This window comes from Lampris incognitus, chromosome 16 (assembly GCF_029633865.1).
Source record: "Lampris incognitus isolate fLamInc1 chromosome 16, fLamInc1.hap2, whole genome shotgun sequence".
Classification (NCBI taxonomy): domain Eukaryota; kingdom Metazoa; phylum Chordata; class Actinopteri; order Lampriformes; family Lampridae; genus Lampris; species Lampris incognitus.
Window position 1 is genome coordinate 31,453,182 of NC_079226.1, and position 27,555 is coordinate 31,480,736.

Consider the following 27,555-nt stretch of genomic DNA (forward strand, 5'->3'; position numbering starts at 1 on the left):
TTCCATTCCCTGCATCATTGACATTCAGATGGAGTATGAATACTAGGTAAAATAAAGAAGATGTGGGGCCATCTGTGAAGTAGCTACAATAAAGCCACATCTGCAAGCAGGCGGAGAGGTACTCACAGGCTGAAATAATGACCTTGGCTTGCTATATATGCATTGTGTTCCTTCTCAAGTGAAGTTTTTAAACCAAGGGGCTTCACAATCACAATACTGTGGCACGCAGCCAGTGATGGGGGGGGGATGGCGACTTCCTGCTGAGGTGTTTGGGTAAGGAGCGGGAGGTCAGCTAATACCTAGTGTAAACAACCTTCTGCTGCGTGTGTGTGGACACAAGAGGTCAAAAAAAGTGTGTGGAAATATTCAAAGAGTGTGTGTGTGCGTTCATTTTTCATACAGTGTAAAAGTGCGTGCTGAATTCAGAGAAAAGTTTTTGGTGAGGCAAAATAGTCTAGGTAGAGTCATAATTGCTTTGCTCATTCATGCACTTTAAGCACACATCATGCATTCTCATGATGGAGCGATATGGGTGTCGAGATGTGTGAGCATGCAGGGCTGCAGTCAGCCTTCCAAAAGGGTTGAGTCTTTTCTTTCTGAAAGGTGAGAGCTTTTAAGATACACCTTTTGCAAGCCACCCTGCAAATGATGGCTTCAAATACTATACTATTCTATGGCTTCGAATACACAATACTTTATGGTACACGAAAGCTTGCAATTTAGTAGAAGAACCGCCAAATAATGCATATTTCAGGCTTAAAAACATCATATGGTAGGGACAATGAGCATATTTTGTTCATAAGGCAACTGCTGTTTAGTTTCATTGAATACCCATTAGGTTTGTATTTTGGGGAGAAGGTCAAACAGCCCAAGATGTGTGTGTAATTGTGTGCATTCACACTGGTGGTTCAGTCAATACCAAGTTGATAGGTGGGGTAGAGCAACAGATCATCAATCTTGATACATGTATTTGTGCTTTGTGTACTTCTGATAACTCATCCATCCATCCATTATCCAAGCTGCTTCTCCGAATTTGGGTCACCGGATGCTGGAGCCTATCCAGCAGTCATTGGGCAGTGATTTAGTCATTGGGTAATTCTGATAATCCACATTTTGGAATAGTGACTGACGTGTGTGTGTGTGTGTGTGTGTGTGTGTGTGTGTGTGTGTGTGTGTGTGTGTGTGTGTGTGTGTGTGTGTTCTTGCATGTTTAGTCACGGGTTCGAGGCAATATAAATGGACAAATCAGCAGCAATTTTCCATGTTCCATTGTTTTGTTCATTCCTGATTAAAAACAAAAAGAACTCCAACGGAGGCAGTTCCCAGATTTGGGGGGGGTCCCTACCAGCTCAGGCCCAAGCAAACACTGGCTTTGGAGGAGCAACCTAATCCAGACCAGAACCCAGATGCAGCACATTTTCTCTCAGAACCAAAACACACTCTGAGATCAGCGAGGAGGTCCACTCACTGGGCCCCCTGGCCCCCCGGGCTCCTGGCCTGGACCACAGAGGCAGCGGTGGGCATTTATGTACACAGAAGAGGGAGGATGAACGCTCTCCCGGCTCCAAGTATTTCACGGGATCAAACACGAGAACACTTTCAAAACACCTCCTCTATGTGCTATGTGTGTGAACCTACCACCATCAGGGGGACCCTGCTCCTGGATCTAGGCCTGTGTATACTCTAAGCTTACGAAACCCTAGTGGGAACAGGTTTAGGTTGGATGCAGTTAAAAGCCCTTGCGAGAGGCCCAAGCATTTTGAAAGCCCCCCAGTAACTTTCACTGGGAACAACACGGTCAGACGGGTCATTCCTTGGGAGTGTGTGTGAATCTGTATGTGTTACTGTTCAACAGCCTGGACTTCATTTTGCGGGTAAATCAATGTTTACACAGTGGGGCGCAGTTTTCACAGACTAGCTTCTTATCTACCCAACTTTGCCATATGACACAACAAACACCGGTGGTTAAACCAACACTTGACTCTCAAAATGATATCCATTACAGTTTATAGTTAACCTGAGAGGAAATTGAAATCGGTACCAAAAAACAATTTGAGACTGCATCCATTTTTTCCCCCCATCTATAAATCCGAAACACTACCAAGACTATTTCTCATTCACAGGTGTCACGGCATGCGGCACGGTGGCCCAGTGGTTAGCACTCTTGCCTCAAAGCAAGAAGGTCCTGGGTTCGAACCCCAGGCCGTCCCAGGACCTTTCTGTGTGGAGTTTGCATGTTCTCCCCGTGTCTGTGTGGGTTTCCCCTCGGGTGCTCCGGTTTCCTCCGACCATCAAAAAGACATGCATGTTAGGGTTAATACTTCTGTCTGTGCCCCTGAGCAAGGCAACGGAAAGAAGACTGGAGCTGGTTTCCGGGCGCTGCAGCTGCCCACTGCTCCTATACAATAGGATGGGTTAAATGCAGAGAACAAATTTCGTTGTAACCTGTACAATGACAAAATAAAGTGTCTTCTTCTTCTTCTTCACTCTGTAGTCTAGCAAACCATGTAAAGACTACATACCTAAAGACAGCCTAAACAGCTGTCTCAGGTTATGACCTTATAAATCACCGAACATCCTCATGGCTTCAATCTACTGTGATGCTGGTGCATACGTTTGATTTTCCCAGTGAGGTTAAAAGTCTAAATTTCCAAGACACATCTGGTCTAGAGAGCAGCATAAATGACAAGCATGTGTGGATATACAGCAAAGAATAGTTGACCTAGGCACATCCAGATAGTGTAGTGGTCTGTTCTGTTGCCTACCAACACGGGGATCGCCGGTTCGAATCCCCGTGTTACCATATCAGGCGTCCCTACAGACACAATTGGCCATGTCTGCGGGTGGGAAGCCGGATGTGGGTGTGTGTCCTGGTCGCTGCACTAGCGCCTCCTCTGGTCAGTCGGGGCACCTGTTCGGGGGGGAGGGGGAACTGGAGGGAATAGTGTGATCCTCCCACACACTGCGTCCCCCTCACGAAACTCCTCACTGTCAGCTGAAAAGAAGCGGCTGGCGACTCCACATGTATCGGAGGAGGCATGTGGTAGTCTGCAGCCCTCCCCGGATCGGCAGAGGGGGTGGAGCAGCGACCGGGACAGCTCGGATGAGTGGGGTAATTGGCCAAGTACATCCATCTATCCATTATCCAAACCGCTTATCCTGCTCTCAGGGTCGCGGGGATGCTGGAGCCTATTCCAGCAATCATTGGGCGGCAGGCAGGGAGACACCCTGGATAGGCCACCAGTCCATCACAGGGCAAACAAACGCACACACACACATTCACAGCTAGGGACAATTTAGTATGGCCTGTTCACCTGACCTACATGTCTTTGGACTGTGGGAGGAAACTGGAGCACACTGGAGGAAACCCACGTAGTCACAGGGAGAACATACAAACTCCACACAGAGGATGACCCAGGACGACCCCCAAGTTTGGACTTCCCCGGGGCTCGAACCCAGGACCTTCTTGCTGTGAGGTGATTGCGTTAGCCACTGTGCCAACAAAAATTAGGGAGAAAAAAGAGGGAAAAAACAAATAGTTGACCTAGATAAAATAAAATACTTAGGTTAATCACAAAATCAAAGTACGATCGAAGATAGGTAAGATTTCTCTTCAGTGATGAGGTTCCCTTCGCCAAAGCCGGGACACGTTTCTCCACTTTCTCTCAACATGTGGCACTAAGCCCTTAAAAGGCTGAGTGTCTGCTCTGTTGGAGCACAGACCACCAAGTACTGCCCCCCGCCTCTTGTCTGAAAGGCCGCTCCAACTTGAAGACAAAGATGCGTGCAACCCCTGTGTTGTCTCCACCACCGCCATTAAAACCAGAGACAGACACCCTCTCCTCCGTCAACACGAAGAATCAATACAGCCCTTGTTAAAGCTGACCCTCCTAAATCGCCCCGATGGAGGCTATGACAGGGGTGAGGGTTCCTCTCGGTGTAGCACAAAGAGCAGGAACTCCACTTTAAACCATCCGCTCCTTCTCTGAACCTCTCTCTTTTCACCCCCTTACAGTATCAGTATTGTTCTTCACACAGCCGCGTTACCGTCACCAGCTTCTTTAAACCGCGGCTCGGCGAAACACTTCGGATGACCTCTGATGGAACAAAACAACCACATGGAAAAGCGCAAACTTATTTCAGCCTCGCCCGAGTCGTGTTTTTAGCTAACCAATGATCCAGAGCAGCAAGCCGACATGTCGGAAACGCTAGACAGCTCTTCTCAGAAGACTGATTTGTATGAGCGTGGGGACGGTGACAGCACATCTTCCTTACGTCTCCGCCAATGGCTTCTCTGTGAGAGCCTACCTAACTGAAACCACATGTGGCACTACCAAGTGATGGAACATAAGACAGGATAACAGGGAACAGTGGACTGGGTGCAAAAAACATACATTTTGCAACTTTGCAAAAACGCAACGTCTTTACGTCTTACAACAGCATATTTTCAGATGCACTCAGACAGACACTTCTGAAGTGGTTGCACGCACAACACACACACACACACACACATGCACTCACGCACACACACACACACACACACACACACACACACACACACTCCCCTCCTCCTCTCTCTCTCACACACACACACACACACCGCTCTCTCTAATCACACACACGCGTGCACACACACACACACACTCACGCATGCGCACACACACTCATCAGAGTGTGTGTGTGTGTCTGTGTGTCTGTGTGTGTGTGTGTGTGTGCATGTGTGAGTGAGAGAGAGAGAGAGAGAGAGAGAGAGAGAGAGAGAGAGAGAGAGAGAGAGAAAGAGAGAGAGAGAGAGACGGGGGGGGGGCAGTGACCAATTGCAGAGAGAGCGAGCAAGAGATGGAGAGAGGGAGGGTGCCCATTTGAGCATGTCCATCCTGTCAGGGACAAGCTCGAAGGAAACCGCATGCAAAACAACGACAACAACCTCAGAGCTTGCTTTTCCGCACAAAGAAAGCACACGCAGTACCCACAGTCACACAATGAGAGAGGAAAGCAGAATATAGATTTCAGTCTTGGCAAGGAAATGCAGGGTCAAAGCCATCACGTCCAAACAAGGGGAGGCTGAAGAGGAGGGAAGGGAAAAGGAGGATGTTGGATATGGATCTCTGGGGTGACCGCAGATCTAAAAAAGAGGTCAAAAGTTGAAGATGGTCAGTGGAATTCAGGATGATCTGGACTCAGATGTAACTGACCTCCCCGCTTCAATGTCTGCAATTAGAGACAGTGTTATACAAAGGGAGCTGTCAAGGAGAAGAGGAGCATCTGCTCTAGAAGTTCACAGACCACGTTTACATCTGCCAGTGCAACGGGACAGTCTGTTCACACTGAGACGCCATTAAGCCTGGACGGGGAAAAAGAAGTAGATTTTCGCTCGCTTCCATCCGATCATAAAACCCCAGCACTTGAAGCGGTCAGACTAGGATCGGCGTCGATGCAGCCTGGACGTGATTCAGTCACAATGCGCATATGTGCAATTTAAAGAGACGAGGAAGGAGAAGGGGGAAAAGTAATACGGCTTCAGATGAAGAACAGATCCGGTTTCAGGCCGAGTGAGGACACGCCGGGGGGGGGGGGGGTGATCTCATTAGGCGCAATCTTTAGAAGTAAAAAAAATAAATAAAAAGAAAGTCAAAGCCCATGTTGAACTGACAAGTGGAGCCATAGCCGGAGACCAAAGTTGGACCAGACGTCTCAAAGCAGCACGAAGCCTCCAGAGAACCAGAGAACCAGCCGGGTCCCATGCCAGAGATCTGCACCGGGATAATCACCGTGTTTCACATGGGCTTTTTCCCACTGAGGGGTCTGTTTGCGGCCTGTCTTTAAATATGGAAAATAATTGAGAGATTTGTTGGGAACTGAAAGAGCAAGCGAGGTGGCCGATAAAGCTAGAGTAACGCTTAATGTCTTTGTAACGGGTTTACCCCTGTAATGAATGGCTATGGAAAACTTCAGCTGCTGGTCTGGTTTTATGTGGCCTGTTCAACACTACACCCTGGAGAACTCTTTACTTATGTCTAATGTGTGTGTGTGTGTGTGGGTGACGTCTCCACGGACGGTTGCTGGAGGCCGGCCAAGCAGAGCGAAGCACTTTACCACATTTGAAAACACCAGCTCCCCACGGCCTTTGCCAGGCTTGACGCAACGAATCAGCTCAGATTAATTTCCCCCTCCAGAATCTCTGAACCGAACGCAAAGAGAGGAGAATGAAAAAAAATCCTGAGAGAAATGACAAACAAGTAAGCTATTCACAAAGAGCCACGCTCTTTGTCCGTCTATCTCTTTCTCTCTCCGTCTCTTCGGGTCGAAAATGAGTTGTGCAGTAAAAAAAATTCTGCTATTAAAGCTCAAATTCATTGAACTGATTATAAACAAACCAGTCAGTCAACTTTCTATCTTTGTTCCGAAACAGCTTCTCGTTCCACTTCTCCACGTCCAGGACGGGACAGCTGCACAGGAGGCGCGGGTCAGTTGGGTCCCGCGCCGCTCAGTCCAACTGGGTTACACAAACACAACAGCTGGACCCGGGACAAAGCTGAATTCTTTGACTTAGAAAGAGAAGTAAAAGTCATCGGAGACTCTCGCAAGAAACCTCCCATGACAAATCTTAGTGAGACAATCGGAGGCAAAATGAGGCTAATGAGGCATATTTTCCTATCCATGCAATATCCTCACATGTGAGATTCACAGTTTCAGACATCTTGCCTCATTTGTCGCCAGCTAGATAACAACCTCCTACTAACATAAACAGCTACTGACGTTTTTATCAACTAGTTACATGCTATGTAAAACAGACCCATTTGCTTCCCTTCCCACTGATGCACAGTGGTTCGAGTTTAATTAGATTCTGTGACCACTTGTAATAGGGTACAGAGTCATATTCTTTGCATGTGCAAACTTAATTAGCTAATAAAAGAGTCTGATTTTAACTCTGTTAGAACGAGAAACGTGACGAGCGGAGAGGTGGGGGTGGAAGTCGGGGGGGTGGGGGTGCCGAGCGACAGATGGGGAGACAGAATCCCGAGCGATGAGAGACAGAGAGGAAGTTTATTGGCCAGAGTTCAACAACGCTCTCATGTGTCATACTTTTGCAGAATTTGTAGGTCAAATTAGCATGGAGGGGCAGAGAGGCGGCCTGGGAGGGGCGAGGGAGAGCAAGAGAGAGAGAGAGAGAGAGAGAGAGAGAGAGCAGCAGCAAACAAATAAACTGCTCTTCATTATTCAGGCCAGTCTATGCGTGGGAGACAGGGAACAGGGGGTGCATTCCATTTTTCAGCATAGTGTCCCCCCCAAACTATTAACCCATCTGATAGTCCCTGTCTGGAAGAGAGAGTTTCTGGGTTGTGTTGCTGTTCCTACCCCGACACTCTATAAAGGAACCAAAGTGCAGCTCAGCAGAACACAGCGGAGCAGTCTTTATGGCAGGATGGGAATGATTTCTCCAGCCTGGTCTTCAGACTGACCGAGTCTTGTCTTATTCTCCACAGGGTAGAGCAGTACAAGTATATAGGCCCCTCCACTGGGTGATAGACTGGTACATACATGCATACTACCATATAGCAGACCTCGTGTTTTTATTACCTTGTGCACTAGATGGGTGGAGTTTTCCACAAAAAAAACAAAACACTACAATTAGGCCAAGGAAAGTTGACACAATTGCAGGAAAGAATTGGAAAGCTGATTTAACATGCAACTTAATGTATTTTTTCGTGATTTGCACATGGTGCAACGTGATCTGAATTGTCCCGATTCTGTAATAATAATGATAATAATACCAATAATAACAATTTGTAAAGTTCTCTTATCAAACAAAGTTTACAAATTGCTTTACAGTGCACTTTCTAAACTCCACCAACTTGGTATTCAGTGCTGGTTAATAAATCACAGGCCAAGAATTATTTGCAAGTATGCAAGCTCAGTGCAAGCCAATGACATATACTGTAATACTTTTTTCTGCTAAAAGAGGCACATCTGTACAACTGATCACTCTGCCAGCAACACAATCCTTCTCATACGGCCAACACTGAGAGAAAGAAGTGTCTTTTCATTACATATATCACAGGTGGTGTACCTGCTTCCACATGGCCAAGAGTTCCTTACTTGTGCGCTTTTCATACTTGTTCTCAGTTTTCTGTTTGTTGCTAATAGGATCCAGACTCTGCTGGGGCCATGACTCTCAGACCGGGGGGGCGGTGGGGTGGGGTGGGGTGGGGGATGTGTTGGATTCCTCTCATCTACAGAGACATGTATTATCCTCCCAGTCAACAGTACCACTGACACACAGACCCAGAAACCCAAAAGCAGCGAAATCAAATCACGCACTGTGTCGACAAAGGAAAAGGGCGACTGAAGAGGAGGATGGGAGAGGAGAAAACCCCAGCAGGCTGACTCCATTAGGCGATACAAAAACATGGCATTGTGCTCCGGACTGAATCCTCAGCAGTGACGTCTTTGCGCTGAAATTCAGCTGTGTGGAATGACTTAGAGAGGCAACAGCGAATTTTGCAGCAGACAGTATGGGGAAGGGTGGGGGGTGTGGGGGGGGTAAGTAGGGGCTGCAGCGACACAGTGGACCTCCCCCACCCAGGTCATTCACCCCCACTCTTTCCCTCACTCATCCTCTTCCCTCTCTCTCCTTTTCCTCCACCCATGGAAATCACTTTCCCTCTTTCTCTGCACACCTCTAACCAGGTTATCTCTCCATCCTCCTCCCCTCTGTCCGAACATTATTTTTCTTCTCGTTTCTTCTGTTCCCACGTCCAAGTGAGTGATCATGCGAGGGCAGTTGTTTGGATATATGCCCCAACCCACTCCAAGCCACCCCACCCACTTGCCCCCTTCTCATATTGACTCCACAGCTGGCTCCCATTATGGATTATGGTTCTTGTGTGTCTACCCGGTTTTAAAATCCCAGCTCGCCTCACCTAGCACAACGCTCCCCCTTTATCTCAGTTTTGCTTTCTTCAACACAGATTTCTGCAACTCATCAACCCCAAGACCCAAATAAAACACAATTTTGGACCAGACTTTAAGAGCAAATAAAATAAATTATTATATATGTCACCCACACACATCAACACCTTTAACCTTAGTGTTTCCTCACAAGCACAATGTAAAACCCATACATTATGCTGGGATGCTTTTAAGTGCTTTGTTTTAGCAGTGGCGATTTAGCTCTCCAGAGATTTAGATGTCTAAAAGACTTGCACTTTTCAAACAAATTCAGCATGGTTTTAGCCTTCACAGTGTATACTATTCAGACTTCTTGCAGACGTAAAAACTTGATTGATGCAACTTGATTGATTGATTGATTGATTGATTTATTAATTGATTGAATAGAAAAATTGCTTAGTGGGATATAGCTATTCTATTCACATCGGACCCACTAGCACAAGGAAAGTGCCTTATTTGGCTTCACCAGCCTCAAACACTCCTCCATCAAACACTCACTTTTCTCACTTCACTGGCCTAGAGCGGGGTGCTTCAACCAGAACCCTCATGGAGAACATAGTCTATACAACAAGTGATGCATGGATGGTGGATACTGACGCAGGGATATGGATTAGTATGTATGGATAGATATGTTGTATATGGAGAAGAAGTCCGGGGGGGCAACAAGAGTGGATGTGGGCTTGGGAGAGCGGTTTCAGAGTTCTTGCGGGGTGTGGTGGGACACCACCAGGTTGGAAAAGCAGGAGTAAGTTCCAGCCCCCACCCCCACCCCTCGCCCTGCTCCACTACAGCCTCAGATAGTCTCGGTCCCATGGGGGCAGCACGGGAAGAAAAAGGCAAAAAAAAGTAACAAGTACTAAAATATACATACTAATAATATTAACAATAGCATACTAAAATCCATTTTGGATGTAGAAACTATGAGAACAAGACTAGGTCCAAACTTAGCATATGGCTGGACCGTGTATGGTCAATGTTCGAAATTGTGGCCAGTTTATTTACAGGGATAGTCAGTGGTAGTGTCTATAATGTGAATTCCTGAATATTAAATGTTCATCTGCAATGTTCTGTAGTGGTCCCAGTAATATTTGCTTTTAAAGTGTAAAGAGGAGGACATGAGGAGGGTTGGACTGCGGGAGATGGGTGGATCAGACAGAAAGTTATGGAGGGCAAAAATCCGCTGTGGTGACTCCTGACAAACAGGGAACAAGCCGAAGAATAAGAATAAGAACACGAATACGAATAAGAATAAGAATACAAATACGAATAAGAATAAGAAGGAGAAGAAGGAGCAGAAGGAGAAGAACAAGAAGAAGAAGAAGAAGATGAAGAAGAAGGAGGTAGCACATCACACGACATGGTTAAGCTATGTTCAAGTAAAAAAAAAAAGGTTATAAATGCAGTTGCAAGAACAATACTTTCCACTAGGGCTGAGCGATATGGACAAAATCAAATATCACGACATTTTTGGCCGAATAGCTTGATATCGATATTTTGACAATATTATACAGATGACTATTGGTGCGCTCACAAAATATTTACAAAACGACATTTTTGATAAACACTCATTAGTAATGTGGATATGATGTCCAAACAGGTACAGACGAACAGTATAACAGCTAAAACAGTCTAATAAGTTCAGAAAATTGCATCTCTACTGTAATTCAGCCTTTGAAGCCAAGAAAAGACAACACTTATGTCATACCACGATACTATGATATCCAAAATCCAAAATGATATCTAGTCTTTTATCACCATATCGATACAATATATCAATATAGTATCCACTCATGAGCATGCCTGGTATGAAGATACCTTCGCCTGGCTACAATCGCTGCTGCTATGATCACTGGAAAGTCTGGGCATCAGTTACCACCAACTCTCTGAAGACGCCAACAATTTTAACTGTAACTGCATGTGGCTATTAGTGCTGGTGTTTGTGAACTGGACTTCTTTTTTTTTTGCAATGAGGCTTATTTGCATAGAAAAGGGCCAATTTTGTGCCAAATGTATGCATATAACCTAATTAAATTACAGCAAATAGCACCAGAGCACCGAGATGCTATTTGCTTGGCAGCGCAGTTAGAGGTGCATTTCACCCTTTGCAGGTGCTTTGAGAATTACACGGTTTATTTTTCGCTTATTTGTGCAGGTTTAGTGGCTGCAAAAGCCGCGCAATGCTTTTGCTGAATTCACCAGTGAGTGTTTTGTTAGACTGATTGTTATTTGGGGTGCGTTAACTGTGCTCTCTCCCTCATGCATCTCGGCACTCGGCCGACCAATCGTATAACTTCAGTGACATTGTTGGTCACCTGATCCAGAGGCCCAGTCGTGTCAAACATGATCACTCAGTCAGTCACTCTAAATATGATCACTCAGTCAGTCAGTCAGTCAGTCAGTCAGTCAGTCAGTCAGTCAGTCAGCCATTTGTGTTTGTAGGGCTGGGCCCACTGGGAAGTCCAGCCAAAAAAAAAATCCAGTATTGCCAAAGAGAGCATCAATTCACAAAGAGCTGAAAAAACATGTGGTCCTTTCTACATGCTGTGAGTAAGGAAAATCCATTTTCCTCTCTCTTGGGAAGTTACCTTAGTGAAATACCTTAAACAAAATGAAACCAGACAGGGTGGAAAATTACCAACGGCTATCTGCCACACACAGGTACACTATGGCTTCAGCTGAAATGATTGCTTCATCCGCCAGACACTTGTGATAGTAAATTCACCGAGCTCTTTTCAGTTCTACAGAGCATCTCATCTGGTAGAAAGTCTGTGTGAACTCACTTCAGTCATCCAGATAGTAAGATGTCAAGAGGAAAAGCAGAAGTTTTCACTGTGTCGCTCATCCAAATAGAAGACAGTTCGTTTGAGAGAGGCATCAAGGAAGCCATATACGTCAGTCTAGAGCAGTGGTTCTCAACCTTTTTGGGGTCCTGGACCCCCTGCGTATTTTTGATCTACCCTGAGGACCCCTCCACCTGATCTTGGGGGAGGGGGGTTGCAATTTGATAGAAACAGTAGAAACTGCATTTTAAATTGCATTATAGCATTTATTCACTCTTTGGGGCAAAAACAAGAGCTTTCAGTTGTAACTTATATATAGTTAACAAAACTGAATTCTTATGCAGTAACTTTCAGATATATGTAACAAAACAGAATATGTATTCAGTAACTTTCAGATATATGTAACAATAGAATTTTTATGCAGTAACTTTTAACAATGCAAACGGGAGCGAGATCTCTTATTAAAATACAATAAATTACACTTGTGAAACAGATGCAATTAAGAGAAAAAAGTCCTGTTACCCTTTATAGTTTAGGTAGATAAAGGTCTGTCACATTTGAGTAAAATAATCCTATTTCTATAAATGTCATAGGATCTTTTTTTTAAAGATATTTTATTTTCACGGACCCCTTGCATTACACCACGGACCCCTAGGGGTCCGCAGACCCCCGGTTGAGAACCACTGGTCTAGAGCAGCCATCACTGGAGCGGCGGGGCGGGACTACCACACCACCTGTCTGTCACCAACAACACCGTCGTAGCATCACTACCTCGGCAGCTCTCAACGCTTACTCACTTACTCAGGGGCATCACCTCAAAGAGGGATGTCATGCTTGGAGGGTGCCAAAATCAAGGCGCTTTCCGAGCGTGGGACCTCGTCTACGTCCTCATTCATCAGGAGTGGCTCCACCACGTGTGAAAATGCTGGGTTATCCCCACTGGAAATCAGAGCCGATGCAACTATTTGGATTTGGATTTGAATGGCAAATGTTTCAAGTCCACAGTGACAAGTACAGTTGAGTGTTTTGCATTTCATTTTGATCTCATTTGATAATATAATAAAAACGGTTATGGAACCAGCCACAGTAACCGGTGGTTGACTGGTTTTGGTTCCTGCCTTGATGTACCAACACAGAGTTCCTGCTGGCTAACCTTTTCAAAACTCAAATCCCAGGGCACCAGAGACAGACAGTCACCTAGCGTGCTTATCAAATGTTTTCTGACAGTGACGCATCACAGCACCCAATCACAACAGTCGCTCGCCACATTCCGCTTCATTACAAATCTAGTTCTTTAACTTCCATGCAAAAAACGAGGTCAGATTTGGATGGGGGGGGGGGCTCTGCCCTTCACTGGTTCCCTTTGTTGCCCCTATTTCGCCCACTCTGGGGTCATCGATGGAATGTCCGTGGCAACAGGGCAGCTGACTGGACACGATTCTGACGAGGAGAGAGACAGCCAAGGAAAAGCCAGGCAACAGAAAAGGAGAGAGGATGAATGTCGAGCTGCCTGTCGCTCTGCGCAGCGCGTAGGCTGCACTCACAGCCCCGTCTTTCACAAACATACACAAAGACAGCTCTGAGACGAAGAGAGTCCATTAGGAAGAGAGTGGCATAAGGGACGACCCTTCGGACAACAGTCAAGAGATGGATGGATGGATGATAGATAGATAGATAGATAGATAGATAGATAGATAGATAGATAGATAGATAGATAGATAGATAGATAGATAGATAGATAGATAGATAGATAGATAGATAGATAGATAGATAGATAGATAGATAGATAGATAGGTTTGATTTGTGAGATTGCAGCTGGCCTGAAAATTAAATTTACGATATAATTAGTATGTCTTGAAGTGCATTCCTCTAATTAGTTTTGGGCTGACTTCCTCTTGATTTGGTTGGAGTGTTTGGGGCACTCCTCAGGTTCCAGCCACACCCTCCAATCAGAGCCACACAAAGAGATCTAATAATCCAATCACAACATGGGGCATGAAAATTGAGCTGACTACAATCGTGCCAGTTCTAAAGCACAGAGACTTCTGGGTAACAGATGGAGCTGATATCCTATCCCGAGTAACCATCTGTGCAGAAAAAAGAAAAAAAAATCATCACACAACTCTCTTGTTGTGGTTTGTCTTGTAAGATAGCCCATCCCCTGGGCTCTTCCCTCTTTTCCCGGTCCAAGTTATGATTGCCCAGCGTCAACTCCTGGCCAGAGTCTCTGGATGGGCACATACATGGCTTTCATCCAGGAGAAAGACGTGCATGGGGCATGGCATGGCAACAGGAAAAGTGCGGAGGTAGGTTGTTGCTATACGTCATAAGAGCTCCTCCCATCAACCATTTTCCTAATATATCGATAAATAAACAAATGAATCCTTATGGCTCTACTCATATGTCTCTCCGTTCATCTTCCAATCTATCAAAGGGTGTGGAGTGACTTGTAGTCACCATGCGGGGCTCAGGACATTACCTCCTCCTGTGCAGTGTAGTGGGGGTCCGTAGGGTCCACTGACCAGTAGCAGTAGTCAAAACAAAACTCTAGGAGCTTCTCCCTGGAATCCACAGCACCATCCGTACGTCCATCCAGCTGCAAGGGGGGCAATGGGGAAAAACACAGGGAGACAAACAGGCACATGAGACACACAGTTGAAAGCTTAATTTGAACTTCAGGGCAGCACTGTTTTAATTTCACTTTTTGGCTGATTTGGGTGTTTTGACTGTTCACTGCCTCTGTAGACCTCAAATCAACTATCAGAATCAGTTACTTTTATAACCTAACACAATTCATTATTGTACAGGAATTTGGTGGATGGTTTTACACAGTGACGTAGTGCACACATACAAACAGCACTAAAATGCATAAAAAATGAATTGAAGAAAAGATTTTAATAAAGGTTGTGGGGCGGAAATTGCAGGCGATAGAACTTGGCTGCTGTGAATGCTTCTTTATGGAAACGCTGTGCTGTGGAGTTGGTGCAGCCAAGCTATTACCACTCATTAGCTAGCACAAGCAGTGCTCCCCCTCTTCTTCATCAGCATCAGCGCCTTCACACTATCCGCCCTGCTGCGTGGCCGCTGGAACAAGGCAAAAACAGCAGACCAGAATTCAGACGTGCCGAGGCAGAACAGTCACTCCGGACAACGTTAAGTTTACAGCCATTCAGCATGGTTTCTTAATCACGACCGTCCGTCTCCGGGATGGCGCTTACTTGTTTGGCTCTGCGGTTCTCACTGATAGCACATCACTTTATATATGTCTACTTGTATATACCCTCAAATTGTTTCTGATTTTTCATTGTCTGTTGTTGATTCGACAACACTTTTTGTTGGGGGGGGGTTCCCCCCTCCTTTTTTCCTCCCTAATTGCATTTGGCCAATTACCCCACTCTTCCGAGCCGTCCCGGTCGCTGCTCCACCCCCTCTGCCGATCCGGGGAGGGCTGCAGACTACCACATGCCTCCTCCGATACATGTGGAGTCGCCAGCCTCTTCTTTTCACCTGACAGTGAGGAGTTTCGCCAGGGGGATGTAGCGCGTGGGAGGATCACGCTATTCCCCCCCCAGTTCCCCCTCCTCCCTGAACAGGCGCCTCGACTGACCAGAGGAGGTGCTAGTGCAGCGACCAGGACACACACCCACATCCAGCTTCCCGCCCGCAGACACGGCCAATTGTGTCTGTAGTGACCAAGCTGGAGGTAACACGGGGATTCGAACCAGCAATCCCCATGTTGGTAGGGCACAGAATAGATCACTGTGCTACCCGGACGCTCTACTTTGCACTACCTTTAAGTTGATCTTTTTACTCATAAATTTTCCGCATTCGTTTCTTTGTTGTTGTATTTTATTTTTCTTATCCTATATACCCTCAAATTATTTTTGATCTTTCATTCTCTGTCGTTGATTCTACATCATTGCTAAACGGACCCTTATCTGTATTTTCTTCTGCTTTGTGATAGTTTTCATTTGTGTTTCTTTCTATTTTAAAAGAACACTGAGCTGCATTTCATATATGAAAGGCCCCATTTAGATAGAGTATTAGTGTTACTATCAACCCCCCCTCCCCTTTATACAAAGTGGTAAGAGGGCATGGTCAGGGCCGGTTGGATTTCAGAGTCTTGCTCAGCCGATGAGGTGCCTGCTGATATGGAGGCCAGAAGTCGGGTCCTCTGGCTGTCAGGTGGTGTTGTAACTCCAAACGGAGCTGTGCTGATTATCCAGATGATAACTCCACCAGATCATCAGTCTAAACAGCCTCTCCTCTGTCTTATTGTAGTGTTATGCAACACTGAGTTCGGGGTACCCGCTCCCCTCAGCCAACTAACTGTCCTGAAAAAGAAATTGTTTGGCTCCATAGAACTGTTATGACACTCGAATACGGGTTTGTAGTGTGAGGTATTAGGCCAAAGCCAACACTCGTCCCCAGCCCCGCTCTGCAAACCAAGAGCTCTAACTCTCTCTCACTGCCGCCATTTTTAAACCTTAAAAACCTGAAAAAAAAGAAAACTCCGTCTTTTAACTTTACACATAGTTAATCTCAGATCAGCTCGATTCAGTGGGTCCTCCTCGCTACTCATGTTACCCGCTGGTTGTTTATTTTCCTGTAAAATCCAGCCTTATTTTCCCCCCTTCCGTCTCAGATCCAAAACTCTGAAACTGTCCCACTTTCCATAAATAATTATTCCTGTGGGACCCGCGAGAGCCCCGGAGTCTCGATTCCTCTGCCCCGACAGAAGGAGGCCATATGTGGCTCGTCTCCGTCACATCGTGTGGAGCAGATTTCCTGCTCAGCCTCTTCTGAGCTCAGGACTGCCGTCTTTACATCTCCATCATCTATACTAAGTTGTCTAACTCGTCAACTGTCCTGGTATGAACTGTGACCAAATGAGAATTTTGGGGAGCAAAAAAAAACCAAACAAAAAAAAACATGCAAAGCTGTTGATGTTTTGTGTACACTGGTATTGTCTGTAATAAACACTGAAGAAGGGAAAAAGAAAGACAAGACCTGTAATTCAAGTTGTGGTGAGATGTGACATCTGTCGTAGGTTTATTGTGTCAACATGTCACATTATTCAAGGATCTACACGTATACTGATAAGGGAATCTTCCGTCTTGGCATCTGATGAGAGCATAAATATTCTTGTGTCAACTCTTCGTTACCGCCACAGTTGACACAGTGACGGTAACACAACATTAACGGTCTGCTTAACACAGTGCAGCGTTTGGACTGTGGCAATGTGGCTTCAGCCTTCCTAGAACAGGTTTCAGACACTCAGTCATCTGAAAAAGGCAGATTTCTAAACACCCTGATATGCAAAATAAGAGCTGGTGCGACTGCATGGTTGTTGATATACAACTCGTGCAATAATCTTTGCTCAAACACTTGGAATCTGCAGAACTTTTTTCTGCATATCCAGAATAACCTTTTGAATGAAAATGAACCAGAATCAGACAATGCAATAAGCCCTGAGGAGGCTTACTGCATTGTAAATGTAGAGGGGGGCCATCCTCAGGTTAACAGTTTGCTTATACCTTCAAACACTGCATCCTGTACCACAGCCACACGCACTGATAATCTGGAGGGACGAGTTTCAACATCAAGTATTTAGATTTAGACTAAAAAATTTTTTTAGTCACCTGAAGGTTGACTACATGAAGGCTTTGGTGAGTATCTGGAGTGTGTATCACTCTTGCTGTGTTGCTACTTGTCTGGTGTGTTGGTGTGCAGGCCATTGAGTGAGTGCCAGAGGGTTCCTCTGGCCAAGTGTGTGTGTGTGTGTGTGTGTGTGTGAGAGTGAGAGAGAGAGACAGCGAGAGAGACAGAGAGGACAGCGAGACAGTGAGAGAGAGAGAGAGAGAGAGAGAGAGAGAGAGAGAGAGAGAGAGAGAGAGAGAGAGAGAGAGAGAGAGAGAGAGAGAGAGAGAGAGAGAGAGACAGTGGGGGGGGGGGGGCGAGGCTTAACAACAGTGGAATAAAACAGGAAGAGGCAGATGCAAAAGCATAAACATCCTGCAACTGAGAAAGATAGTATCCCAATGCTGATGCTTACACCTCACTGAGACACACATACACACACACACACACACACACACACACAAATAGCTGTTGTGATTCTTATACAAAGCTACACCCACCTTTACATTTCGGATCTTTACAAACTTATCCTCCACCTGCACGGCTAGTTTTCCTCCGTCCACATTCTCCCTGCAGACAAGGAAAAAAAACCCAATGGTTTTGCCTCATTGTGAATCTGCAAGCAAACAGCCACAGATGCTTTGAGGAGAGACCTCAGATGGTTAAAACACAACCACGTGTGGCGGCCAGATGAAAAGAGTACACCTAAATTGTTCTAAAAGCATCCATCAGAGTCAAAAACAGCAACAACACAAAAACAAGTTTGGTCACGGATCCATATGGCTGTATCACATTTAGGATAGGTTTGAAATAAGCGCCTTATCAGGGAATGTTGTTGTTGTTGGTATAATTGAGAGGGGGTCCGGACAAATTTAGATTAAGCGAATTTGTCACAAGACCATCCCATGACCGCACACACTGTCTGTGTGTGCGTGTGTGTTGTTTCACATTCGTGGAATCGGCGAATCAAGAGCCATGAGTGTTGCCCAAAAGTTTGGGTTCACATGAAAACAGCCCCACACGTTCCCCTCATAGCGTTGCTCTATGAAACAGCTCTGTCAGTTTCCAGGACAAAGCTTTGAGGTCAAGTGTGTGTGTACAACAAGGACAGCAGTGTGTGCTAACATCTGGCCCAAGCTAAACTGATGCAACACGGTGAAAGTGGAAACAGCCACAGCAATGCATCAGAGCAAGTTCAAATGGTGGCTTCTGCTCGGCCTAGCAGGAGGCATCAATGAACTATGCAGCTACTTAGAGATCCATGACCAAATGCAGTATCGTGAGTAACAAAGGGGGGCTGGGACCCCCCAGAAATGGTAAAATTCTACCTAAGGCCCCAGAAAGGCTTGGGCCGGCCCTGGCTTTTGGCACAGCAATCGGTCTCCGCACTGAGTAACGGAGAGATTACGTTCGCAACCGTCAGCACTCATGGTTACTTTAACCACGTGGGACTCATTTTACCAACCCCAGCAGTGGCCCAGCCCAAAACCACAGCCTTCAAACTGGGGCTCTAATCAACATCAAGAAGAGAGGAACCACAGGGGATAGGAAATGATAAAAGCCCACCAACTCTGTTGCGTTACAGACCAAAAAAGAGAAATCTCATGAACTGGCGCATGTTTCCAGCACGTTTGCTCCCTGTGAGGAGTATTACTGCCTAACAAGCCTGCGGGATTTATGCAAGGGCCTTTTACTCAGAAACGAAGCTGACAGGTCATCTTTCACGGCTACTTCTGTGACCCAGCAGGTGCTTCCCTTAATAACATTTGTAAATCACTTGAGATGCATCCATCTCAAGTGATTTACAGAAAGGACAGTCACACAACCAGGAAGCGCAGATTTGCATGACAGTGAACATCAGGTAAAGGATTTTCTTTTGTAATGCAAAATACCAGGAAGACCCGCTGAAAGAATCATTGTCCAGGCCCTCAGAGCTTGAATAATTCTTTGTTATGGTATTGCAGTTGATTTTAAAGTACCAAAAAAATAGCCTTCACTGGTTCAGTTTTAATCCCTTCAACATATCTCAAACCCCTGGCACCCCCCAAGACCTGTAACTCAACACGTTGTAGTAATTTGGACTAAAGTAGTGGGGTGCTATAATGGGGTACAGTAAATTTACAACCTCCCCGTGTTACCATGCTACTGCAACACTGGATTTTACAGTACTTTAAAAAAAAGGGGCTCTTTTTTTTCCATCACTGTTTCTCATCAAACAATGGCAAACAGCCAACTAAGCATACAGGGGTAAATCACATTCTAATGTATTATACACTATTGAGATACCACCATCCTCTGATGCACATCCTACATGCTTGTCTTGCGCTTTGACTTTGATGCATAACACGCTAACCTGCATGCATCGTCCCACAGTCAGGCAAATGTATGAAAGACACAGTCCTATGTGTAGAGAGAGAAGTTCAATGCTGAAACAAAACACTGCCTGAGTTTATTTGTACCATGCATAAGTTACCACTGACCCCCCCCCCCGCCCGCTCTTTTTCCACAGTACTGACAGCTACAGTTGTCGGTCTTCGCCATGTGTCGTCCTACAAGTTCTTCTCGTTTAACAATGCAGCTCGACTTGAGACTGGGCGACTAAAGCGGAACACACAACACCTACAATAGACTACGTTACACATGTGTTGTTTGCGGGACCTCTTTGTCAGCGCAGCATGCATGAAGGATCCTATTCCCACAGACAGCGACACTGGCAGTAACAGCTGAGATGGAGAGAGCAGACTTGCCAGAACGCCGACATTTCATGACAAAATTAGTGACGATAACATTTTTATGCGGATAGTCAATTGGTTTAAGCCTGTGAACGCGCGTGAACACTTACCTTCCATTTAAGGGGCGAACTCGAATGGCAACTTTCACGTTTGCCATGGTCCCTTTCGCAGATTACGTGGGCAACTCAGTGGACGACTTCGGATCCTGAATCCACCCATGTGAACACACCGACTTGTATAGTCACCCGACAAAACGGCGAAAAGTATCTCGCCATCCGTCATTCACGCTGTTTACCGCGGCGACTGAAGCCGCTCCTCGCCCAGCGCCGTTCAGAGGTAATAAACTTCCTGTTGGGGCAATCGGGGAGAGGTGTGCAGACAGATTCTGTGTCGCTACAATAATAGTACCCCCAGAGCTCAGTGGCGTCGCGGGAACGCGCATACAGTGGTCCTTGAAGGTTTTTCCCCCAACACGGTTTTACACAGTAGCATGCCGAAAGCAGGCGAGTTGCAAATGGAAAATGTACATTTGTTATGCCACTTTGTTTGCAAAATCTTATTCATAATCTCAAAATATAAAAAAAAAGAATAAATCTAATGTTTTTTTAAAGAAAAAAATTCTCCCATACATTCGTGGCGTCGCAGGAATTTGGGAAACATACTCTTATGGGGATGCAAAATTTTGCAGCACCGCAACCGTGCAGTAATCTCTAGCTGCCTTCCTATAACAGGGAGGGATTGCTTGGATTCACTTAGCTATTACTCGTTATTTCCATTAGTTATTTAGTGCTCTATTCCACGTCTTAAAACAAAGACCGTATACTTCTACTAAAAAACAAAAGTTAAAACATGCTTCTCATTAAAGTCTTGTTCATCACATTGTAAAGGCTTGGTTTTATTCATTGAAATGCACAGTGAGATCATTGAACCAAATACAACTTTATTATTTTTGTGGCAACATAAAAAATACAATTAAAAGCAGCAAAAGATATAACACGTTCAATGTGAAGTAAAAGTATCACAAATGCTGTCTTGCATTCATCACTAGTATTAGCGGTCAAAGGCAGTGGGTGAAAAGTGCAAGTACTATATTAAAATGTAATTTCTTTGCTTGGTTTCAGGACTGTAAGTCTTACATTTACTAGTCCAATTTTAATAATTGTCTTGAGTTGTCCACAGAGGGATCAAAATATTTCTGACAGGCCCCCGAAATGTGCGCTGTAACAAGCTTAGGCACAAATGACCCAGTATGGGTCCCATACTGAGGAAGCACAAGTTCCCCCTTGTTCTGCCTTTGTCTTTTAGCCCTTCTTTAATACTCATCTATTCTGGGGGTGACTGCATAGAAACAGACCATCATTCCATATTTCCCTTCTAAATGTACGCAGGAAGAGTCCCCATATCTTTAGTGACAGACCATGTGGTCATCCATATGTCCTGAGCTTCTAATCCAGACTGTCAAGCCCCATTTGCGCCTTTACATTGGAGAGGGTCTTGTGAAAGGTGGCGAGTTGCTTCAAAGGTAGAAAACAATGGTGTGAAGCTTGCAGAGCATGTGTTGAGGGTGACTGGCAGCACTCACAGGCTGTGCAGAAATGTAAAATGGAAAACTGCAACACAAAAACAATAATTACGAATGGTCAACAAGATGTGTTTTCCTTACACAGACATAGCGAAGAATGTGCTTAGAGCCTATGGGTGCTATTTAATTGGTCAGGTAGCTCCCTCTACTGTCTGCTTTGAGACATGAAGCAAGTCCACACGGCTCCGTAACTCAGGGAAGGGGTCAACAGTCAGTGACTTCGAGCCAAACTTCTCTATAAACTCCTGAAACAAAAAGAGAATGGCAGAGTGAAGGAGAGCGAAATATATAGGAAGACAGATAGCAACAGACAGGCGGGGATCTAAAGAAGAACACGTCAACTGTGCATCTGTGTCATGAAGCGACTTTGTGCCAAACCCTGCAAACGAGAGGGACCCTCACCGCCGGCAGTGATAGGTGTGACAGCTTCCTCCAATGAGACAGCACTTCCTCCTCTCCCAGGAGCCCTCTGTCCACTAACAGTCTCACTAGGAACAGGTAGTTTTTCCACTGTGCAGACAAAGGTACCGATGACAAAGGCTTCATGAACATGGAATCAGATTTTTTTAATGAAACATGTTGGCAAACATCTCAGAAAAAAATAATAAAAAAGAATTCACATTGTAGTGATATGTCAGTTTAACCTAATCTAAAATCAGAATAGACAGCGATATACATATAAATTATAAAGTAAGAGTGAGATATTCAGGCCAGACAGGAGAGCGAGTTTCATGTTTATCTGTTTACTAAAACTTGAGGTTTTTTAATTATGATTTATCCCCTTATAACTTAAAGAGGCTATGTATAATATTTCTGCATTCCCGGAGCACAATATCACTTGTAAATATCAGTGGGGGCTGCTGAGCGTTACTGTCAGAATAAAAAACAAAGTTAAAGAACCTGATTGTACATCACTGATTAAGAGGTTAGCACTCAGGTAGAAATTACATACAGCTCCTTAAAGGAAAAGGTGTGCTTTAGTGACAAAGAAGGCAGACACTGGTTTATAAATCATAGCAGTAGCCAGATGGTAGTACAATAGTCCAATAATAATAACTGTGGTAATTGTATCATTATTAGTAGTAGCTGTTATTTTCTAATCATTATTTGTAGTGGGAATACATTTACCTCTTTGTCGCTGGCCTTAAGCACAGCAGTAAGAGTGAGTTGGGCGAAGAGCAGATGGAGGGGTGCAGAGTAGCAGCAGTCTTGCTCCCACAGCCCAACTAGTTTCTTCAGCACTGTTCTGAGCGGAGCTTCAGCCGCCAGACTTGGACACACACTGTCCCCGCTACCCCCAGGACACTCCCCGCCACACAGCACAGGAAGCTCTCCAGATACTGAACAAAGATCGTGCACATGGATGAGACATTCACACCAGGATAATGATACACTACCTAAACCCAAATGAAGAAGACTTCTGGCTAGCAGATGAATAGGATGGAAGAAGTTATTCCATGCAGTGCAATTTACAATAATCTGACATCATCGATAACAGATATTTGTTCTGTTTATGTCTGGTTTGTTTGCAATACTTGTTTACCAATTAAGCTAACCCAGCCACTGAGGATGCACAAGCCAGTGCATTATTAGTGCCTGTCCCAAACCCGGATAAATAGGGAGGGTTGCATCAAGAAGGGCATCTGGCATAAAACCTTTGCCAATCAAATATGTGGATCATAAATCAAGATTTCCGTGCTGGATTGGTCAAGGCCTGGGTTACCAATGACCGCCACCAGTACTGTTGGCCAGCAGGGTGCCGGTGAAAACTATGCTACTGTTGGGCAAAGGAGGAGACGGGGAAGGCATGTCGAGAGGCAGCAGGAGAGGAGGGAGGGTAGGAGTGTGGAGGGGAGAGTGGGAACTTTGAATGTTGGCACTATGACTGGTAGAGGGAGAGAGCTGGCTGATGTGATGGAGAGAAGAAAGGTAAGTACACTGTGTGTGCAACAGACCAGGTGGAAGGGGAGTAAGGCCAGGAGCATCGGAGATGGGTTCAAACTCTTCTACCATGGTGAGGATGGGAGGAGAAATGGGGTAGGAGTAATTCTGACGAAAGTGTATGTCAAGAGTGTGTTGGAGGTGAAGAGTGTCGGACAGTGAGGAGTATGAAGGTGGAAATCGAAGGTGTAATGATGAATGTTATCAGCGCTTATACCCCACAAGTTGGGTGTAAGATGGAAGAGAAAGAACAATTCTGGAGTGAGCTGGATGAAGTGGTGGAGAGTGTACCCAAGAAGAAGAGAGTGGTGATTGGAGCGGACCTCATTGTGCATGTTGGTGAAGGGAACAGAGGTAATGAGGAGGTGATGGGTATGGTGCCAAGGAGAAGAATGTGGACGGACAGATGGCGGTGGATTTTGCGAAAAGAATGAAAATGGCTGTGGTGAATCCATATTTCAAGAAGAGGGAGGAACATAGGGTTGGCAGAGAAGCATGTAAGAGTGGTGCAGGATATGTATGAGGGCAGTGTGACAGTGGTGAGGTGTGTGGTAGAAGTGATGGGTGGGTTCAAGGTGGAGGTGGGATTACATCAAGGATCTGCTCTGAGCCCTTTCTTGTTTGTAATGGTGATAGACAGGTTGATGGACGAGATCAAGCATGAGTCTCTGTGGACTACAATGTTTGCGGATGACATTGTAATCTGTAGTGAGAGTAGGGAGCAGGTTGAGGAGAGCCTGGAGAGGTGGAGGTATGCACTGGAGAGAAGAGGAATGAAAGTCAGTGGGAGCAAGACAGAAAATATATGCGTGAACGAGAGGGAGGACAGTGGAATGGTGAGGATGTTAAGAGTACAGGTGATGAAGGTGGAATTTAAATACTTGGGGTCAACTGTTCAAAGTAACAGGGAGTGTGGAAGAGAGGTGAAGAAGAGAGTGCAGGCAGGGTGGAGTGGGTGGAGAAGAGTGTCAGGAGTGACTTGTGACAGATGGGTACCAGAAAGAGTTAAAGGGAAGGTTTACAAGATGGTAGTGAGACCAGTGATATGTTGTATAGCTTGGAGACAGTGGCACTGACGAAAAGGCAGGAGGTGGAAGTGGAGATGGCGGAGTTGAAGATGCTAAGATTTTCATTGGGAGTGACGAAGAGGGACAGGATTAGGAACGAGTATATTAGAGCGACAGCTCAGGTTGGACAGTTTGGTGACAAAGTAAGAGGAAAGATTGAGATGGCTTGGACATGTGCGGAGGAGAGATGTTGGGTATATTGGGAGAAGGATGCTGAATATGGAGCTGCCAGGCGAGAGGAAAAGAGGAAGGCCAAAGAGGAGGTTTATGGATGTGGTGAGGGAGGACATGCAGGTGGCTGGTGTGACAGAGGAAGATGCAGAGGAAAGGAAGAGATGGAAACGGATGATCCGCTGTGACGACCCCTAACAGGAGCAGCTGAAGGTGGTAGTAGTAGTTTACCAAGAAATGAAGCTATATTTATATACTAATCTTAACAAGACAAGATAAATATTTAAAGACTATGGCCGGACTCGATGAAGCAGCAATCATTGGCAACGCTGTCTTCGGGAGGGGGGCAGAGTCGGCTTGTGTTCATCACATGAATGCCTCTCTGTGTGTGTCAGAAAAAGTAGTGGTTCGGCCTGGATTCGCCTTGTCACGAAAGTGGCGAGGTGTCTCCTTCGAGACTGCCAGCCGGAGAGATGCAGTTGGCGAACGCATGCGGTACGAGGGTGGGTCTTTGAATTAAAAACAGGGAGCAATTGGCCATTAAATTGGGAGAAAAAGGGAAAAATCAGAAATAAATTTAGAAAAAAAAAGATTAGTATTTAAAAATTAGATTTTTTTTAACAGCGAGAATGTGAGAATATTGCACTGACATAAACAATTAAATTTAGTAATTCAGACATAAACATAGTCCCGACCAATTATGAGTTCATCATCCCCAGTCCTGGCTCTCTTACCTAGCTTGCAGGCCATGATGACAGTGGAGCGCAGAAGCATTTGCTCTGACATGGGAGTTAAATACTGGACATAGAGAAGAGAGAACCAAAAAATGTTCAGCAGGCTAAAATCCCCAAAATATTGTTATATTATCACGTTTAAATAATTTAACATTTCTTTCTACTTGTGCACAATATGAAAATTGCTTTTTATGTGAATCTGTGATTGTGTCTTGTTCACCTGCCGAGGCACACCAGATGGGACAATAATTCCTAAAACTTGATTAGAAGTTAATTCCAAATCTTTTTGTGGCATGATGGCATCTCCTGTACCTTTCTGCAGGCCAGACTGTCTCCAACTTTATCCAGCATTACTTGGAGCCGAGATCCAGTTGGCAGCTCCTCTTCTGCTCTGGGCCCAACTGCAATGCTGAGTACCTCCTAGACACACAATTCATTAGCGTAAGTCAGATTTAAGGATGATTTCAACTTGACTACCCTTACTTTTAAATTACCATCATCTGAGGTAGAGGTGCTAGTGCAATACAGCGACCATCCTCCTGCTCTGTCCTAATCTGTGATCTAAGTATAGCAGTGTCCAAGGGTGAAAACTAGTGCTGCACGATTTGGTGAAAAAGTCATATTGCGATTATTGTGGACAATATTGCGATTTGCGATATAATAAACAAATTTATACATATACAAATAATACAAATTTGTCATGTTGCCGCAACATGTAGTGACTTTCATTTTGCATGTTTTACACAGTACCTCTTTCTGCTCAATATCGCTGAACTGGAATCGAAAATATTTCCACCATTTCATCAGCGTTAACCTGCTCGTTGTCATCAATATCAATTTTTTCCTTCTTTCTGGTCTGCACACAGAACACCAGACAGTCATGTGACTGTAGACTGCACAGGCTTCACTGCCTAAACAGAGACTGATTGGTCATCTCTTAATTATGGGCGTAGATATGCAGACTGCACACAAAGACATTCACACTTACACATTTTATTATTTAATTAAGTCACAGCCTTTTGTGGTTATACGGTTATATAATTGCACAGCCTGACATTGCGATTGCGATTACATTAATCGTGCAGCACTAGAAAAAAGGAGGAAAAAAATCAGTGCGCATTATGAGTGATGACCAGTAGAGAACGCATGCATGCTCTAATTAAGCAAGAAACAAAGGCTTCTGTGGAAAGGAAAGGGTTGGTGAGAGATGTTTAAAAAATAGCCACAAAACATGAAAATATTCAGGTAATGTGGATATCAATCCTTGCTAATAAGGTACTCTTCTGTTGGCGACCAGGTTATTGATGAGAACAGCCAGTTTTATTACTTCGTTTTCCCACTTTTCTACCAGGAACTCTGGTAAGTCAATATGAAGCACATGTTCACTAGCTAAAGCTACAGCATTGCTAGCTACAGCCTATAGCGATTGGCAGCTTGAAAAACGAGAGTGTTTTACAGCAAATTCTGTTGTTGGAATCACATACTGCAAAAGAAAAAAAAACAATCGGGGTAATAAGTAGGGCTGTGTATTGGCGAGAATCTGACGATACAATACGTATCACGATACAGGGGTTACGATTCAATATATTGTGATACTGTAAGCAAGGCAATATATTGAGATTTCATAGGCCTGTGTTCTTTTACTTGTGCTATTTCCTGTCTCAGTTTAGTTGTTACATTGGAGTGGAAGAGTCAAATGACTGAAATTAGATTACAACACTGTTATCTAGCGTTCGTGGGGTTACACACACCAGAAAATGTTTGTCACGGACCTTTACATGTAAACAATTAAAAATCGATGTGTTTTTCAGAATTGATACAGTATCATAAAATATAATATCGTGCTACTCGAGTGTATCGATATTTTCTTACACCCCTTGTAATAAGGAAGTATTGTGAAATGTTTGAGTGCTACATTGGTGAATTCTCTATCATTGTATATGATGTTAAGCTGGG

The 27,555-nt window shown here is 44.9% G+C and overlaps 2 protein-coding genes across 3 annotated transcripts in view; both read right to left on the reverse strand.

The window, feature by feature from the left end:
- Nucleotides 1–20,417, reverse strand: part of LOC130126055 (stAR-related lipid transfer protein 9-like) — a 46,896-nt gene extending 26,479 nt beyond the window's left edge. The window contains exons 1-3 of the mRNA XM_056295421.1: nucleotides 20,215–20,417; nucleotides 17,873–17,942; nucleotides 14,212–14,328 (exon numbers count right to left, since the gene is read on the reverse strand). Of these exons, the coding sequence (XP_056151396.1) occupies nucleotides 14,212–14,328; nucleotides 17,873–17,942; nucleotides 20,215–20,261 (234 nt within the window). The 5' untranslated portion in view covers nucleotides 20,262–20,417. The remainder of the gene's footprint in view (nucleotides 1–14,211; nucleotides 14,329–17,872; nucleotides 17,943–20,214) is intronic.
- Nucleotides 20,418–21,033: 616 nt separating this feature from the next.
- The window catches only part of cdan1 (codanin 1), a 35,748-nt gene continuing 29,226 nt past the window's right edge, over nucleotides 21,034–27,555 (reverse strand). For both annotated transcript variants that reach the window (XM_056295857.1, XM_056295856.1), the window contains exons 24-28: nucleotides 25,912–26,019; nucleotides 25,600–25,663; nucleotides 22,815–23,026; nucleotides 22,089–22,196; nucleotides 21,034–21,931 (exon numbers count right to left, since the gene is read on the reverse strand). In XM_056295857.1, coding sequence (XP_056151832.1) covers nucleotides 21,818–21,931; nucleotides 22,089–22,196; nucleotides 22,815–23,026; nucleotides 25,600–25,663; nucleotides 25,912–26,019 — 606 coding nt within the window. In that variant the 3' untranslated portion in view covers nucleotides 21,034–21,817. The remainder of the gene's footprint in view (nucleotides 21,932–22,088; nucleotides 22,197–22,814; nucleotides 23,027–25,599; nucleotides 25,664–25,911; nucleotides 26,020–27,555) is intronic.